This window comes from Lucilia cuprina, chromosome 5 (genome assembly GCF_022045245.1).
Source record: "Lucilia cuprina isolate Lc7/37 chromosome 5, ASM2204524v1, whole genome shotgun sequence".
Taxonomy (NCBI): domain Eukaryota; kingdom Metazoa; phylum Arthropoda; class Insecta; order Diptera; family Calliphoridae; genus Lucilia; species Lucilia cuprina.
Genome location: NC_060953.1, coordinates 17239230 through 17259275, shown reverse-complemented (window position 1 = coordinate 17259275; position 20046 = coordinate 17239230). Strand labels below are relative to the sequence as shown.

At 29.7% G+C, this 20046-nt stretch overlaps 1 protein-coding gene and 1 long non-coding RNA gene across 5 annotated transcripts in view; both read right to left on the bottom strand.

Moving 5' to 3' along the window:
• Nucleotides 1-20046, bottom strand: part of LOC111677108 (protein TANC2) — a 161452-nt gene that overhangs the window by 118664 nt on the left and 22742 nt on the right. Inside the window, exon 1 of one of the 4 annotated variants that reach the window (XM_046953348.1) lies at nt 4445-5204. The exons of 2 other annotated variants lie outside the window; for them this stretch is intronic. In XM_046953348.1, the coding sequence (XP_046809304.1) occupies nt 4445-4520 (76 nt within the window). In that variant the 5' untranslated portion in view covers nt 4521-5204. Of the gene's footprint in view, nt 1-4420; nt 5205-20046 lie in introns of those variants that run through there. One more of the 4 variants, XM_046953347.1, reaches the window with a different exon arrangement.
• LOC124420467 lies at nt 5255-12775 on the bottom strand. The gene is made up of 2 exons (XR_006941233.1): nt 12590-12775; nt 5255-5888 (listed from the first exon to the last, which is right to left on the bottom strand). It is a non-coding gene; the product is annotated as an uncharacterized LOC124420467 (long non-coding RNA).

Here is a 20046-nt window from a genome sequence, read left to right as displayed (position 1 = left end):
TATTCCACATTTAGATATTACCAAGAATTAAAAAGTAATAAGTCAGAAATCATGTCACTCGATTTCAGAATATTTCTGTAACTAGACTAGGTTTCTACTCCATATTTAGTTTATTCCCATGTCCGTAACGATGACTTCAATATTCGTTCAGAAAACGATGCAATGTCCTGATGATCTAAAACGAAATCAGTCAGAAATCATGTCACTCAGTCTTACAATGTTTCTGTCAATTGCTGGGTGTTTATTTCTTATTTAGATTACTCTCTTAAAGAAATCACTGTGAGCGATCATGTCATTCAAAAGTTTCTGTCACTATTTGGAGATCATCCTACAGAACTACTGGGTGTTTGTTATAAACATTTAACCAGCTTATTTTATAAACTAAATAACCATGCTCTAGTAATAAAAACCATACAGTGTTCTAATAAATAATTTTGTGTTGTTCGAAAAATAATATACTTACAACTAAAATGAGCGCATTACAGAACATTAAATAAAATATTTAAATACTTAGATACGCAAAAGAATACCCATATACATACATATGTACAGCCAACATATTTTGCATTTTTAAGGAAACAAAAATGTTGTGTAAATGTTGTGAGTGTATGTGAGAATGTTGCATAAAAATGTGGCAGACAGAATGTGAACATAAAGGAAGAAAATGCAGAAGTGGAAACACAGAAAATATGCGAAGAAGAACCCTTCATTATCATTTTATTTATAGAGCTTAAAGCAGTAAAAATAAAATAGCAGCAGTAAATAGCAAAAGTAGCCAGACGTGCAAGCAGAACACAATGTAAGCGTAAAATATGCTTTAAACATAAAATATACAAAAAAAAATTATATAGTTTAATGTAAAATAGCCATAACTACTACTCGAATATAAATATAAATTCAGAAGACATAAAGTGGGTTTATAAAATATGTTTATTCCTATAGCCAGTGAAAATGATATGATAGCACTGTCGATGTTGGGCTGATGACTGGCGTTGATGACGATCAGTCTAAAAGTTAATGTTTAGAAAATTATGTGGAAATAAAGGTCTTTTTTTACTTTACTTTACATTCATTATTTCTGTACGTTTTTCTTTCGATTTGATGATAATGATGTTGGTCAACTGTTAAAACTTTGCTTTTGTTGTTCTTGTTGTTGGGGGACGACTGTCTATAAACTATTTAACATTTAGTAAAGTTTATAATAAGTTGTTCTCAGAACTATTAACTTGGTTAAGAAGAAAGAAACACTTATTGTGTTACAAATAAATATATATTCTTATATATAATGAGTTGTGTGTGAAGTCAGAAAGAAGTCTCTAATAATAACTTTTGAAATTCTTAAACGTTGGGTGTAATTTGAGTAAAATTGAATTTAATTAAATTTCATTCTTGTTCTTCTCTTTTCATTAAAACGCATTTATTCAGTTGGCAAAGGATTGTGTAGTTTTTTAATGAAAGTTGATGTAAATTATTTCCCTTAATAGGTTTTGCTTAATTTTCATAATTCACATGATAATGTTAGGAAATTTGCAAGAAAAATTCTAATACTGAAACCCTAAACAATTATGTAAAAAAAAAGAAGTTCAAGATCATTAAGATCATTATTTTTAAGTTCATATTTATGATTATCAACGATCTTAATCAACGTTACTCTTCGAGTTTATTAAACTCTAATGAAAACTTATAATAGTTTGTTAGTTTTGTTTAACGATCGTTAATGATCAACTAAGTTTTTGTTGAGTTTCAAACGCAGGTTGTTGCTAACGAAAGAGTGATATAAAGTCTAGAACCTGGGGTAGGGAATTTGTTTATATTTGATCCTCTAGTTCACTTCGACCCATATACTCTGGTTTTCTATCAAAACTATTTTGTCTCACGAATAAAGGAATCTATCCTTCGGATATCAGCCTCGAATAGGTCCGTTAAATCGTACATGACATTGGAATTTTACAGGATAAAAATTGCCAATTCTAATACTGAAACATGATAATGATCCATGTAAAAAAGATGTTTAAGATCACGAAGATTGTTATTTTTTAGCAATAACAAGTTCATATTTATGATTATCAACGATCTGAATCAACGTTACTCTTCGAGTTTATTAAACTTTAATGAAAATAATTCCTTTATAGTTTATTTAACGATCGTTAACGATCAACTAAGTTTTTGTTGAGTTTCAAACAAAGTTTCTTGCCATCGAAAAAGTGATATAAAGTCTAGAACCTGGGGTAGGGAGTTTGTTTATGTTTGACCCTGATCCTGTAGTTCACTTCGACCCATCTACTCTGGTTTTGTCTAACAAATAAAGGAATCTATTTTTCGGATAACAGCCTCGGCATCTAAAAGATTCAATCTATGCTTTGCTAGTACATGACACAGACAGAGGAAGTGAAAAGCACTCTATTTTTCCTATTGGACTTGACAGCTTCTACAGAAGTCATTACTAGGAAGGTCTTCTAGCAAGGAGTCCAAAATGGAGTCACCATTGCAATTAAGTTTCGTAGATTTGCTCTCCTTGGTAAGGAACGAAAAAGGATCAATTTCAAAATGATCTCATCAAAATTTTTTGCTGGATTAACACCAAATACAAAACAAGGTAATGAAGTCTTTCAGTCTGATCATTCTTTGAAAAAAGTAAAGAACGTTCAGTTTAATACAAAATGAATTGCCTTTTAAAATACGGCTCATGATCTCCCCAGACGGTACAAGTAATGAAATTTGATAAAATTTTGTATCAAAAGATCGGTGGTATAGTTGGAAATGCTAGAAATGATGTCATTATGTTGCAATAACTATATGTTTTCCAGCGATCATTGGAGAATTTCAGAGACACTTACATTGATCAAAAATAGATTAATGCGAATATAATCCCATGACATCAATCGTAAAGTATTTATTTGAGTACAAAGGGCCCATCTCCCCCAAAAACAGCTCACATTATAAGATTTAATAAATCCTCAAACTAAACGATCGATTGTTCATTTAAAGATGAACTTTTGTTTTTGCACGATCTTCAAAAATCAGAAAAAGATCAATGGCATTATGGTGTGAACAAGGAAGTGAGTATTTGAATTGTTGAGTATGTTGGTAAAATTGATAAAATAATATCTATAAAGACGGTTCACGGTTTCAATGGATTTTATAAACAAGAGATCGGTTTATTAGTTGGAAATGCTGAAATTTGAGTCATTGAGTATTTCCATTAGCTGTAACACTTATTACTTTTCCAGCGATCTTCATAAAAAACAGTTCAAAACCAGATCATTTCTGCACTGTCTAAACGTCAGCTCATATTAAGTCTCCTTAAACACAGCTTATATTATACGATTTAATGGATCTTCAACTCAAAAGATCGGTTGTTCAGTGTAGATCATTTGGAATCAATTTTTTCTATTCCATGATCTTCAGTTCTTTGGCACAAAATCGATTTAGAAAGAGACCAATAAAAAATACTGTAAATGATCAAAGTTGTGGATCTTTGGTAATATGTACTTCGAGTATAGACAACTTCTTAGCGAAAGATCGGTTGTTATGTTGAAGGGATATAATTTTGTTAAGATCAATGCTTTTCAACGCCTGATCATGACTTTATTTATCTTATTGTGTGATTGAAATTTTGATTTAAAAGAAAATGAGAAGAAACCAATTATGATTAAATCCAATTCCCAAATGGTAGACGAAATTCTGGTTTCTATTACTACTTGGAACCAAATTCATTTACTTAAGATCTTTTTATTCCTTTTTACTTTTGATCAATAACTTGTAAATTTAATGATCAAAAGAAGGGATTAGGAGATCTTGTGTTGGTTTGAAGTTCTAGATATGAATGAATAATTAAACGATTTATAAGATATCATTCGATTGTATAGAATAGTTACGAATATTTATATATTGCTCGAGCGATTGTTTTATAGACCGAGAGAAAGAACGATCTATTGTTGTTTCTTGTAAGAGGAACAATAAAGAAAACAAAGACCTAATCTGATGTGATTCTAAAGAATTCAAGACCCTCTTACTTTATAGGTTTTGATTGTTATTCCTTGTAAGAGGAGCGAAACGAGGAGAATATAAAGTCCTGATCTGATCAATGTAAAGTTTTGTATAGAGTCCCAAATGTTTATGGATGGAAATGATTCTCGGGTAAAGGTTAAACCCACAAAAAGTATAGAAACCGTAGGAGAAATCTTAAGATCAATAGTCGATCTTTCACTTTTTCTCGATTTTTTCACTTTTTGCGATACATGAAGAGTCGATGCTTTGAACAACATCGACTTTTTCCCGACTTTTTTTTAAGTTTTAGTATAAAAATGTAGTTTAAAAAATATGTAAAGTGTATGAAAGTGTAAAAGCCATAAATTACCGATAATTACCAATAATAACTATAACTATAACAATAAAATGACACCATGAGAAATGTTACCTAAAAAACTGCAGCTATACCCACTTCCAGAACGGCGACCAGTTGTTTTATTACAACTCCAAGTATTTTGAAAATTTATTTTATCCTTTGTTGTGGACATAATAAGGCACGTTCAAGTATTCCAATGATGTTCCCTATTTTTTTAAGCTGGAGACGATTATAATAATAATGTTGATGATGATGAAACTTCGCTTTGGAGTTTATCAAGGCGATAATTCTATTAGGGACAAGTAGTTGCTGTTGTTGTTGCCTTAAGCTGCTGAAGATGTTGTTAAAATAAAATTCTATAAAAATATTATTTTGAATTAAAAAGTTTAGTTTTAAACGCCAAAGCTCCATGTAGTAGACGAGTTAATAAGCAAAGACTTTAAAGTTAAACAAAAAGGAACAGACAGCCGGCCACTGGATTTTGCTGGTTTAATGATGATAATAATGCTGTATCGCAGTAAAGATGTTGCGTTGCTGTTTTTTGTTGTTTGCTGTTGTTGTTGTTTTGTTGTTTCAAGTTAAATTGACGGTTTAATATAAAAAGTGCGAAAATTTTTACTGACTTGGAGAAAAAAACACTGAATTTTATTTCGTACTTTGAACTTGAATATTTTAAAGTTTTTTTTAGCCGTGTTTGGGTTTTGTTTTTAATGGTTTTGTAATCTTCTTTTTTTAAACTTTTGGTATTTTTTGTTAAATATTTATTCTTTTTTCTTATAAACTTTTTTGTAAATTAACACTTTTTATTTGTTGTTTTTTTATTTTCTTAAAGAGGCGTCGGCTTTTTTAAAAAGGATTTCTTTTTTTTTTCAATTTTGTTTTAAAATTTATTCTTTTGCTTTTTTATTTACAAAAAAATGTGAATCATTTACTTTTGTTGTTGTTGCTGTTGTTATTTTAGTTTTAACTAAATTGTTACATTTTGTTGTTGTTTGTTGTTGACTGTTAAGAGATCATTGCCTCTGTTGTTGGTGTCATTACATTTGTTGCTGTTGACAATTGTCATGTTTGTTTTGTTGCCAGTTGGCTGCGGCTGCTTCTGCTGCTGTAAGCAAGTATCTGTTAGTTGATGTTTGCTGTGGCTACTTGGTAGTTTTCTTGTATTTCTCTTCTTTTTTTCACTTTTTTATTCAAGTTTTAACAAGCAATTTGAAAATCATTAAATTCTTGTTACTCTTTAAAGGAAATTTAATTTATTTTTTTTATTTCTCTCTAGATCGTTATTACTTTTGCTGCTGTTTTTTTCTCTGTTCATCTTGTATTTCTTAACACCATATTGGGTAATTGTAGATACATTTTTACCGGTTTTCTTTTTTTTCATTTATTTATTTAATTTTTCTTGTTTTTTTTTCTTTTCTTATTTATTCGTTTTAATTTTATGTTTTTGTTATAATTTATTTACAAAATTTCTTAGAATTGTTGTTACCATCTTTTTGTACTTTATTGATTAAAAAACCAAGATAAATGATTATTATGTTTTCTTAAGCAAAAAAAAAAAAAATGATTTATGTTGCTAGTAAAATGCATTTTTTGTTTTAAATTTATGTAAAATATTATGAAATTGTTTTGTACCATTTGTTAACATTTGAACTTGGCTTTGTTAAAGTATTTGTGTTAAAATCGTTATTTTTTTTACTGTTAAATCAATTTGTGCTTAAAAGTTTAATGACCGATCCTCATACATGTTTTGGCAACTTAGTATTTTTTTAACAAATTCTTGCATACTAATACCATTAAACGGCAAATTTAGCATACTAATTATTGACCTTACAAAATCACTGATCTGTAATAGATCAGTCTGTAATCTATCACAGATTAGATTGATCAATAGACGAATCTAAAGAAAAGACTTTTGACCGATCTTTTGTCAAGACTATAGAGTGATCTGTAGCCAAGAATACAGAGTGATCTTTTATCAAAACTATAGAGTGATCTGTAGTCAAGACAATAACATATTCAAGACTATAGATTGATCTATCACTCTATTGTCTTGACTATAGATCGTTCTATAGTCTGGACTATAGATCAGTCTATAGTCTTGACTATTGATCAGTCCATAGACTTGACTAAAGATCTGTCTATAGTCTACACTATAGATCACTCTTCTTGACTATACATCCGTCTATAGTCTTGACTATAGACCAGTCTATAGTCTTGACTATAGATCAGTCTACAGTCTTGACTATAGATCAGTCTATAGTCTTGACTATAGATCAGTCTATAGTCTTGACTATAGATCAGTCTATAGTCTTGACTATAGATCAGTCTATAGTCATGACTATAGATCAGTCTATAGTCTTGACTATAGATCAGTCTATAGTCATGACTATAGATCAGTCTATAGTCTTGACTATAGATCGGTCTATAGTCATGACTATAGACCAGTCTATAGTCTTGACTATAGATCGGTCTATAGTCATGACTATAGACCAGTCTATAGTCTTGACTATAGACCAGTCTATAGTCTTGACTATAGATCAGTCTATAGTCTTGACTATAGATCAGTCTATAGTCTTGACTATAGATCAGTCTATAGTCTTGGCTATAGATCAGTCTATAGTCTTGACTATAGATCAGTCTATAGTCATGACTATAGCTTAGTCTATAGTCTTGACTATAGATCAGTATATAGTCTTGACTAGAGATCAGTATATAGTCTTGAATAAAGATTAGTTTTTAGTCTTGACTATAGATTAGTCCATAGTCTTGACTATAAATCAGTCTACAGTCTTTACTATAGATCAGTCTATAGTCTTGACTAAAAATTAGTCTATAGTCTTGACTATAGATCAGTCTATAGTCTTAACTAAAGATTAGTCTATAGTCTTGCCTATAGATTAGTCTATAGTCTTGTCTATAGATCAGTCTATAGTCTTGATTATAGATCAGGCTATAGTCTTGACTATAGATCAGTCTGTAGTCTTGTTTATAGATTAGTCTGTAGTCTTGACTATAGATTAGTCTGTAGTCTTGACTTTGGATTAGTCTGTAGTCTTGACTATAAATTAGTCTGTAGTCTTGACTATAGATCAGTCTATAGTCATGACTATAGATCAGTTTATAGTCTTTACTATAGATCAGTTTATAGTCTCCGCTATAGATCAGTATATAGTGTTGGCTATAGATTAGTTTATATACTTGTAGATCTGACTATAGATCAGTTTATAGTATTGTCTATAGATCAGTCTATAGTTTTGAAGTCTATTCTATTCTTTCTTATATTGAAAATAGGGAAATACTCTTAAACTTCCTATACTTTTTATATTCACATTTTATATATTACAACGCTTTTCACACAAAATTCAATAAGCTTTGTAAAATGTTCCGCTCGGTATCTTTACAAATACTATCTGTCTAAAGTATCTTGCGGCTACATTTACTTATCTATTGACAACTATCTATCCTCCATAAATTTAGAAAAAATAGATAAAAATTCTCATTGTATTTAAAACAAATTATAATAAATTAACTATTCATCTGCTTTATAACAATTTATATTTATTGAATGTAAAAACAATCTAAAAGATACATATCTTAAGAATTTTATTAAAAAAAAACAAGTTTGCTAAATAAAATGTTAATTATTTACATTGAATATATTTAGCTTTATTAAACATCGTTTTAATGCATAAAATTTCAATTAAATTTTCATAAATTTTAATGTTGTTGTGATTAAAAACTTTAGTTAAAGTTTATGTTAGGTTTAAAGTATAGTTAATAAATGATCATTTAAACTTTGCTATTTTGGGGTATAAAAATTTGAATTTTTAATAAAAATTTTTAAAATTTATTAATAAATTATAATTAATTGAGTTATTTCATGATAAGGTTGTAGTAATATAGAAGTTCAAATTGTATATTTGAAAATAATTTGAATGATTTTTAATAAGCCAGGCGGGGTTTGTCATGGGTGATGAAATTGTAATAAATTATTCAAAACTAATACTATTTTTCAGAGTTTTAAAGGGCTTTTAAAGAAATCTTTAAAGAAATTTCTTACTTTGTTAAAGTTTATAGCTTTTTTTTTAACATTCTATTTATAAAATAAATAAAAATCTTTATTTTGTTCAGAAACCCACGTCTTAATGAATGAAACTATAAAACAAAAAAATTTCATTCATTCCTATTAATCTAAGTGCAAAATCTTTGAAATCACGCTTGGAATGATAAAATCCGGAACGTGCTTTGAAAGAAAAAAAATCTTTCAATTAAATTTCCCTCATTAAAGAAAACGCCACGAAGACTTAACTGAACTCTGAAAACTATTTAAAACCCATAAAATATAGAAGAAAAAAACAATTGTGTAAAAAATCATAATTTTACTATTTTATGAAAGTTTTTAATAGTTAATAAAAAATAATTATTAAATATTAAACATTGACTGTGTGTCTGACTAACACTGCTAACAGTGTGACTTTCTACTGACAGATACACACACACACACTATAAACGATTACAAATATTTACTATTTATACTCGCAATGAATTAATGAACATGTCTTTTAAGATTCTTATCTGTCAAACTAAAGAATCGAAGTGTTTATATAGTGAAGTTGTGTCTCCTTTATTTTATATAGAAAAACTACACACATAAAATGGAATATTTATAAATAATAAACAATAATAAAAATAAAAAATATTGAAAAAAATTATAAACAAAAAAAAAAAAAACTTATGACAATTGATAAGCCGGTAAACAAGTAACTAGTAGAGGGCGAGAGTTATAGCCTTTTATAATAGTGATAGAGAGAAGAGAAAAAAAGAAATTGAAATTTTTAATTGATTTTCATGAGTATTGTCTCAACTAGTTTTCAATTAAATATAATAAATTTCTTGTAAGTCATTCATAGACACAACTTTGTTAAATACAATTTTTTATTTAAATTTCTTTATATATAATTAACTATGAATACCTTGTTGACATTCAATTGAAATTTGTTTATCATTAAATGTCATCGAGTGAATGTTGTCATGATGATGGTGGTGGTGGTGACAAAGATTTCTTACAAAATAAATATCTATTTGAGATGACAGGCCCTGTTATAGTTACAATTTGAGAATAAGAGAAATGTAATTCCAATTCTTAATAAAATAAATATTTTCGTTAAAGCTTAAGAATAAACCCACATGAAATGATCTTTAGTAGTTCAATAGAAAGCAAAAAAAGGAAAATTTGGAATCCAAAACAACCGCGACTCTTCCAAAAAAATACTTTTATTAGTGCAACTTCTGATCAATTCCCTCTCATTTGAGTTACTCGCGACTCTTCTGCACGATTAAAACGATCACATTTACGCTCATTTTCTTGTTGTAAATAATACATTCGCGAGGGAAAATGATACCCTAAACGCGACTGTTTTAAAAGAGACTTTTATTAGCGCAACTTCTGATGAATTCCGACTCATTTTGTTATCGATTTCGAGTCATTCGTGAGTCGAAATAATAATAAATTTAGAGTCGTTTACGATCATATTTAAATAATTGTATACCTTTTCCAGATGATCTTTTTATGATCATCTTATATATGATCGACTTATTGATCACTTTTAGGTTAAAAAAAGAGAGTCGAAAAAGACGTTTCGCCGGGAGAAAAAACGATACCACATCCGCGACTCTTCTAAAAGAGACTTTTACAATTCTCACTTCTGATCAATTCCGACTCATTTTGGTATCGAATTAGAGTCATTCATGAGTCAAAATGTAGGTCATTTTAGAATCGTTTACGAATCATATTAAAATAATTTTAAGTCAGACATTTTCGAATCATATTTTAGTTATGTTTAAGCACTTTCTGTATGATCTATTTAAGATAATCTTCTATATCTATTTATGATCGTGATATTGATCACTTTTAGGTCATAAAAGGGAGTCAAAAAAGACTCAGTTTACTTATTAATCATCTAACAGTATTTCAAATGCTAAATGGGATATTTCAAACGCTTTATTTTAGCAAGGTCAAGTCAAAATCGTTTATTGATACTTCATCAACATCTAATGAACTTTTGCAGAACATCTGAGTTGTCCAGTTTCATAAGGCCATATTTTTTCCTTTCTATGTTAGGTCATTCGTCGATCGTGTTCCACCGACCAGAGGAATATAGATATGCTTTTATGAAACAGTTTCATTCAAGAGCAATACGTTAACTAGAAAATTTTAAGCAATTTCTTTAAACCAAGATCCCATAATCAACTCGAGGTTCGAAACACATTTAGCTCAGCGAAATACTTTATGAAAAAATAATTTGATCTCTGGCTTCAAAATTTGCTGGCCAGTGTTATCGGAACCTTTAAGAAAAATTTCGACAGAATATTTTGAAATTTCGGAATAAAGCATTCTATGTAATTCAGAGGTACTACCAAGCAATAATGATTATTGCATTCTTAACGGAAATCCAGTACTATACAGAAGAGAGGAAAACGATTCTCCTTGGTAGTTTGAAGAGGATCTACAATGTTTTCTTCTTCTCAATACATACCCTAAGGGTTATCAATGAGAATAGCACGACATTAAACTTGAACATTAAGTGTCGGGCATCTCTCAAAGAGATGGCGATACATTCCTTAATAGGTCTGTACTAGATTCTGAATCATCTGCAGATACCATATAGTTCCATTGTTAACTCTCTGGCTGAAAGTGGCATTTCACTAGAAGATATTCAAAATTTTGATCCGGAATAGGCACGCAGTCTAGGATATGTGTAAAATAGCGAAAACCATGTGGCAAAAATACAATTCACTACGATCGGAAGCCCTATAACACTCTACGAGTGTTCTGTTATAAAATATATTTCCTATTGCTACTGACCACTGGAATCGTCAGAAATCGACAGTTTTGTTGACATATCGATCTCCCTATGCTAAAGATTGATCCGGAATAGAATCCACGAGTATGTACAATCGAGGTGTAAAATGGGAAAAATAAGATGAAAAGCCTTATAACACTTTAGGAAAGTTCAGTTAGAGAATATAATTCCAGACCGCTTTTAGGCTTCATGATAGAAGATTGAATATCCTTTTAAAACAACTTCTGCAGATAATTTTCTTCGAGATATCAAAGCAGCTCAATTCTGTAGAAAAGAATAACTTGGTCTCAGGATTTTCACTCTTTTTTGAAATTTTGTCTATATATCGTTTGTCATTTTCAAAATTCAGCACCGATTTCAAAGATTCCAATCATAATCAGTTTGGATCAAAGAAGAGCATGTGCGCACACGCCTTACATGGACACACAGACAGACGGACATAGCCAAATCGATTTTGAATGTGATTCTAAGCCTATAAGTATACTTAAGAACCAATATTTTGGGGTGTTACAAACAACAGCACAAACTCATTATACCCTCTCCACTATAGTGGTGTAGGGTATAAAAAACCATTTACAGCTTACGGGAAATATCAGCTAATCCATTTGTATAAGTGGTTTGGTAAAAATGTTGTTTAAAAATAACGTTTTTTTTTATTTGACACTAATTACATATTGTTTTATAAAATGAAATATGTTTTTTTGTTTTTAATTTATTCAAAATATGTTAATAAATTTATCTCACAGATACATTTTACAAAATTTTAGCAAATTCATTAAACAAGAGTTTGCATGCACAGTAAAAATTTTTTAATTAATAATAAAAACTAGAGTTTGAGTAGTTTTTAGTTATTTGTATCTTAAAGATAGTTAATCCACTAGATATTTTTAAACACTATGTTCTTTTTTTTGCAAATTTGTATTTTAAACAAAAACTATTTTGTATTCAAAATATTTTTTTTTATATTTTCATTTGGCCTTTGAAATTTTTGGCTGAAGATACTGGTTTTAAATTGAATTTAAATTTGTTATAGTTTTTTTTTTGTTATTTGTTTTAATTAACAATTCAATTCGTAATCCAAGTTTGTTTATACGAATTTTTAACACATTTACTTTATTTAAACTTTTACACACTCTATTAAAACCATTTTTTACAACTTTAAGTAAATTTACATTTTTTTTTAAAACATTTTTTATTTAAAGCACTTATTAGCACTTGTATATAAATAAGTTTATTTGCACTAAATGTTAACAAATGGTAACTCAATACATTTCAAAGATACATCTAAGCCCATAAAATATCTTTAGGATTTTTTCAAAACTAAAACATTTCTTATTATTTTCAATAAAATAATTTATTTATATAAATTTATTTATACTTTTTTTATATAATTTCACAATTTACATTTCACTTGGATTAATCTCATAGATACTTTTTTGTGTAAAATTTTTTGTTTTTATTTTCTCAACACGTTATCGTTTAACAAAAAAAAAAAATAAAACAAATTTTGCACGTTTAACACGCATTTCACCGTTAACACGTTGTTCAAGCTTAAACTATTGTATTCGTACTGACAAGATACGTTCACGAATTTGTTTTCAACTTCATAACAATCTAAAAAATAAATTACAAGAATCCAACAAGTGTTTCTATGGTTAGTTTTGAGATACTTATTCTTCCAACTGGAGAGTTTTAAAAATTTCAAAAAAAAGAGCATAAACAAAATGCGCTCTCTTAAAAGTCTCGACAAGTAAAGAGCATTTTTGAAATTACCTTCCACAACGTGTATCTGCTTAATCAGATTTTATATCTGTAGCTGTTAAGTTTTAGGAATTTGTGTGTGCGTATGTGTGTATCAGGGTTGGAAAATTTTTAAGTATCTTTTTAAGTCTAAAGTTCGATACTTAAAAAGATACTTTTTTTATGGACTAGTCTATGGTCTAGATTATGGTTCATTCTATGGGCTAGTCTATTTACTAGTTTATGAACTAGTTTATATACTAGTCTACGATCTAGTCTATTGACTAGTCACTGTATTTCATGTAGTATTCTATGGATTAGTCTTTAAACCAATTTGTGATCCGGTCTATGAACCAGGTTTTGAATTTGTCTATGGGCTAGTCTATGGACTTGTTTATTTACTAAAGTATATACTAGTTCATGGACTAGTCTATGGAATAGTCTATGATCTAGTCCATTGACTAGTCTATACTCTTTTATATGGAGTAGTCTATGGACTAGTCTTTAGACATTTTTATTCACTAGTCTTTAGACAAGTCTAGTATATGGTCTGGTCTAATGAACCAGACTATTGACTTGTCTATTTACTATTCTATTGACTAGTCGATAGTCTCGTCTGTTGACTAGTACATATATAATTCTATGTATTATTCTTTTAACTAGTCTGTGGACAAGACTTTTGATTATGGATAATATTTTGGTCTTAACTGAGGACTAAACGTTTGACTAGTCTCTGAACAAGTCTACGGTTTAGTCTATTGACTAGTATATGGACTTTTATATGGACTACTAAATAGTCTTCTGACTAATCATAGACTAGTGAATAGGCTACTGACTAATTATAGACTAGTCTATTGTCTAGTCCCTTGGCTAGTCCATAGACTAGCTATCGACCAGTTTATAGACTAATCTATTGATAAGTCTATGGACTAGTCTATAGACCAGTCTATAGACTAATCTATTGATTAGTCTATGGACCAGTCTATTGACTAATATATTGATAAGTCTATGGACTAGTCTATAGACCAGTCTATTGACTAATCTATTGATTAGTCTATGGACCAGCCTATTGACTAATCTATTGATTAGTCTATGGACCAGCCTATTGACTAATCTATGGACCAGTAAATTGACTAATCTATTATTTAGTCTATGGACTATTCCATGGACGAGTCTATTGACTAATATATTGAGTGGTCCATAGACTAGTCTTTTGACTAATCTATTGATTATTCTATGGACTATTCTACTGACTATGCTAAAGACTAATCTATTGAATAGTTTATTGAAAGGCCTATTGACTCTTCTTTGGATTGGACTATCGACTAGACTATTGACTGGTTTGTTGACTTGTCTATGGAATAGTCTATGAACTTGTCTATGATTAGTTTATTGATTATTCTATTAACTAGTCTATTGACTAGTCTATGAACTAGTCTAGAAATAGTCTATTGTCTAGTCTGTGGACTAGTCTATTGACAAGTCCACATACTAATATAATAGTCTATTGACTAGTCAGTGACTAGTTGTTGACTAGTCTATGGACAAGCCTATGGACTAGTCTATTGATCAGTTTGTGGACTAGTAAATGGAATAGTCTATTGACTAGTCATTGAAATAGTCTATTGTCTTGTCTGTGTACTAGTTTTTTGACTAGTCAATAGAATAGTTAGTTACTTTTAGTTAGTTTAAAAGGAGGATACATCAACTCCGAAGAAATACACCTAGCCTCTATCGGTACTGTGTCTCAAGTGGGAGTCGAACGCACCACCTCAGGTCTACCAGTCTAGAACACTAACTACTAACCTACCGGAAGCCACAGTCAATGTTATAGTCAATTGACTAGTCTGCAAACTAGTCTATTGTGTAGTCTATTAACAAGTCTGTGAACTGGTCTGTTGACAAGTCTATGTACTAGTCCATTCACTAGTCAATGGAATACTCAATTGTTTAGTTGGTTGAATAGTTTATGGACTATTATATGGACTAGTCTGTTAACTAATCTAAGGACTAGTCTATGAAATATGGACTAGTCTATGTAATACTCAATTAACTAGTTTTAGACTAGTCATTAGATTAGACTTGTTCATGGAGTAATCTATGGACTAGTCTATAAAATAGTCTATTAACTAATCTAAGGACTTTGAAATACGCAATTGACTAGTTTTAGACTAGTCATTAGATTAGACTAGTTATCATTAGTCTGTAGTCTTTAGACTAGTCATTAGATTAGACATTTGACTAATATATTTCACTTCCCATCCCTGGTACGAATGTTAGAAACCAAATAAAAATATATAAAAACAAACTTATTAAGGTTTCTTTTAACAATTATTAGAGGATTTGCTTATCAATCTATATGGAAAAATTGTAATATATATTCTTTATTGATATCATTCACACCATTTGACGGAAAGTAAGAGTGAACGTGTGTTTACTGTTATTGTTATTATTGTTGTTTTTGTTCTTAGTCTTGTTGCTTAGAGATTTTCGTTGGTTTTATTTTCATAAGGGCTTAACGCAAAATATACTAAGATATACTATTGCGTACATACTATTTGTTATAAGATTTTTTTGTAAATATTTCAATGTTTATACTCGTAGTTGGTAGTTGTTGTATTTATAATCTTTTACTAAGTAATAGTGCGAGTAGTATGTCAGTTAGAATTTCTTCCTCTTATCTATTATTCATTCATTTTTGGTATTGTTATCATATTGTGTTGTTGTTGGTGTTTTCTTTCTTGTGTGTGATTTCTGTGTGATTTTGTTTTTGGAAACCTTAGAGCAAAAACAAAATACTATAGCAACGTACGATAGACCACATTTTCTGTGTCACAAAACTAAATCTAAAAGGTGACGCAAGTGTAATTTCTTTACATACATACGATAGGTATAGACATATGTATGTATGTATGTATGTATGTATGTATGTATGTATGTATGTATGTATGTATGTATGTATGTATGTATGTATGTATGTATGTATGTATGTATGTATGTATGTATGTATGTATGTAAATATGTATGTATTAAGGTATTTATTTAAGTTACTTATTTTGAATACGAATATAAAGCATGTTACGAAAAAACATCAACACTACTTATACAGTATTCGGCTATGCCGAATCTTATCTACCCTTTTCTAACAAAATAGTATATAGTTATTTGTAAGACATTATTAGACTGCTTCCAAAGAATGCAGACGGTATGTAGTAGTCATTGTAAAGTATGCTTTAGAGTAATTACAAGTCATTTAATCCATTTACCCAGGCATATGGGAATTATTTATTACTCTAATCTTCGTATTCATAAAGATATCAATGACTTATTTTTGGTTTATTACACCTTATTAATCATTTATTTATTATTTCGAAAAATTTAAATTTTCTTTTAATGAAAAATTATTTTTCAAATTATTATTTTTGATGTTTATCTGTTTTTTTCTGAGATTTATTGTCTTTTGTTTTGTGAGTTTATTGATCCAGCAAATTCTTAAAAAGTATCGAGTTTCGTTTTATTTATAGTTTTTAAAAAAATCAATATTTTATATGTGTTTTGTGGCGAGGAAATAAGTATCAAATCTCAGTTTAGAATATATGTATTCATATACATTTATTTACCATTAAGTTTTTATATATAATTTCGAAAAATTTTTTAAGGATTGTCGACTTTAATTGAACCACCTATAGAAGAATTATCTAAACCTTAATTATTTCTAAATAAAACCTTTAATATCTTATTAATGGATAAGATTCCTTGACAAGTTACTACTTTATATTCATTCCTCTAATGTTCAACAGTTCTTGGAATAAAATACATACCACTATCTGCCCTAATTGCGAATAGTGGTACGGATTCAAGAGATAAACTAATAACGTTTTAAAACCAATGATAACTCTGACTTTAAAGTCTTTTGAATCATTTTTTTATACTTCCTAACGAAGTTTTCTTAAAATATGTGTATCCGATGTATAAATCATCAACTCTATCACTTTATCGAAATCACTTATATATCACTTATATGGAAATCAGAGCATGAAGGCCCTCATGGCCTCAAGGGAAATGAAAATTAAAATTTTATACTTCCTAACGAAGTTTTCTTAAAATATGTGTATCCGATGTATAAATCATCAACTTTATCACTTTATCGAGTTAATATGGAAATCAGAAACTTAGGTCGTCGTTATGATCGTAATTTTGAATTAAATCCATAGAGAAGTCGTCTCTTAACTCCCAAGTGGAAAGTTTTGAACATTTCAAGGCACTCCAACTTAGCTGAAAGTTCGTTATGTCAGACGATATTTTGTCGAGTTGACCTGATTGAAGAAGTATGTTCAAACACATCTGCTCAAGGTATCGAACTATATCGACGTCTATACATTGGACGCCATACAACTAAACTGAACATATCGCAATTTTGAAGTTAATTCAATGAAATTTCGTACGTGATCTTTTATTGTCTCCCCACAGGGGCATGTTTCTTAGATGAAAGACCCTCTTGGTGTTATTGCAATGTCGGGGAAAAGAGGTGCTAATAGTACCTCGTGTCCGCAGGGACTCTAAACTGGTGATGTCATTTCACTCCTCGACTAGTGCTTGGAATGATGTTACATAGGGTCTTACCAGAGAACCACATAATCTGGCACTAAGGGTGGCTAGTTGCCGCAAGACTATGTCCTGGCTGGTCAGTTGGTTAAGGTTGCTTCCACGGATTCACCTAGTGCCAGCAGTTTTCACCTAAGTTAGCGGGAAGGGTGAGTTGCTGTAAAGTCTATAATTCGGGATAAGTTCGGAGCTGTTGTCGTTGACAACAGATACCCCCACATAGGAATGAATGTGGGACTATGAGCGTTTGAAATGCGTTGGTCTTAAATGTATATGATGGATGAAAATGTATCTCATACATGTGTTGACATTGAATTTACCTTCCTTGTCTATGTGAAGAGTGAAAACAAAGTCTTCGGCTTATTTGATAGGTTCGTACTTCGGTGTAACGGTTACGTCTCTAGGTGCTATTTCCGACTTAAGAAAGACCATTCCATTGAGCAACGTTGCAGCAATGCCCAGAGATTAGATAGGTCAAGTACTTCAGCAAAGTGTACGTATATTGGACCGGAAATTCCATATATCGAAATTGTCAACGGCAAGTGTGAAGCAAAATGGGGCTGTTGTGACTCGTCAGAGGAGCTCACCCAGTGGTTGAAGAAGACTACCGTGGTATAGGCCAATCATGGCAGGTGTTCACGTTCAGCATTTCGGCATTAATTTGTCCCAGGAGCGAAGCTTATTGAAAATAGCTACAATCGTTCCGTTATTTGTCCTAGCCCCCATAAAACTGAACACCCGAATTCGCCTAGTAAACCTGGTAATAAGAACGTAATTCAAAGAAATCTATTACACGATCTTCTAGGGCTTTTAAGTCAAAATTAACCCCAAAAAGAAAAATATTATTAAACATTCACAAATGTTATTTATACCAACTGTAGCGTACTAATATATACAATTGTGCTATTTTATAACATTAGAATAGATAAGCTTTAAATACAGGTAGTTTTTTTTTCTTTATTGTTGTTGTTGTCCACTATATCTAACATTATAAAGTCATACCCTACTAAAATACTTCTATTTAATATTGATTTTTTTTTAAATTGTTAATGCACGAATCATTTAACAAATTAAAATAAAATTTTAAAGACAAACTAAAATCAAAAATGATTTATTTGTTTTAAATACTTTATTGTTGTTTTTGCTTTAATTTATTTCCTTTTCCTAAGTATGCTGATAAAATTTTATTCAAGGATACTTTTCTTTTCAATTTGTAATTTGTTTCGTTATTGAAAACGTCTATTGATTGGAAAATTTACACACATAATGAGATTTTATTACATTGATTGGTTTCTTTCTGTTGTTGTTTTTCGCTCTTAGTTGTTAGCATTGTAATTTAATTGCTTAAAAATTGTAATACAAAAATCATTAATCTTGTTATTGCTGCAGAGATTAGTTTACAACAAGTAGTACGAATGTTTGACATGATTTTATAGAAAAGTAGTTAATCATAAAATGAAATCTAAACATTATTATAAGTTGTCGCAATGTTGTAATAATCTTCATTTGTTTTGAGTACATTATGAACAATTATAGAGATAAAGTATTGTAATTATTGCAAAATTACTATGATTATTTGTTGCACTTGTAAGATTAGTTTAAATGAAAATAATCATTGGCTAATAATTAGTTTTTAATGACATCATTAAAAATTTATTGAAAATATTTGTAATAAATTTCGAAAAGTGAAAGTTTTTTTCCTTAGGTTTTAATTATAGTTTTAATCGTTAAAATTAATTTGTTAAAAGGTGAATGTTGTTTTAAGAGAAAATAGTTAATTTGTTTGATTAGCTTTTCTGGGTCTTTTGATATTTTTTGTATATTTTGCTATCACACAACCCCTTTGAACCCTAACAATAGAACTAGACTTAAAACTACATAAAATTGCCAGGACTATATAATATGCTACACTCTTAACTGTAGAAAACAGTTAAGACTACAGACTAGACATTAAAATAGACTATAGACTAGATTATAGACTAGACAAGACTATAGACTAGATTGTAGACTACACAATAGACTCCACTAAAGACTATACTATAGACTAAACTATAGGCTAGATTGTAGACTACACAATAGAAAAAACCATAGTCAAGACTATAGACTAGACTATATATTATACTAAAGACTAGGTATAGACTAGAGTATAGACTAGACTAAAGACTAGACTACCGACTACACTATAAACTAAAGACTAGACTACAGACTACACTATAGACTAAAGACTAGACTATAGAGTATACTATAGACTAGGCTGTAGACTAGACTACAGACTAGACTATAGACTAGACTATAGACTGGACTATACACTAGACTATAGACTAGACTAAAGACTAGACTATAGACTAGACTATAGACTAGACTATAGACTAGACTATAGACTAGACTATAGACTAGACTATAGACTAGACTATAGACTAGACTATAGACTAGACTATAGACTAGACTATAGACTAGACTATAGACTAGACTATAGACTAGACTATAGAC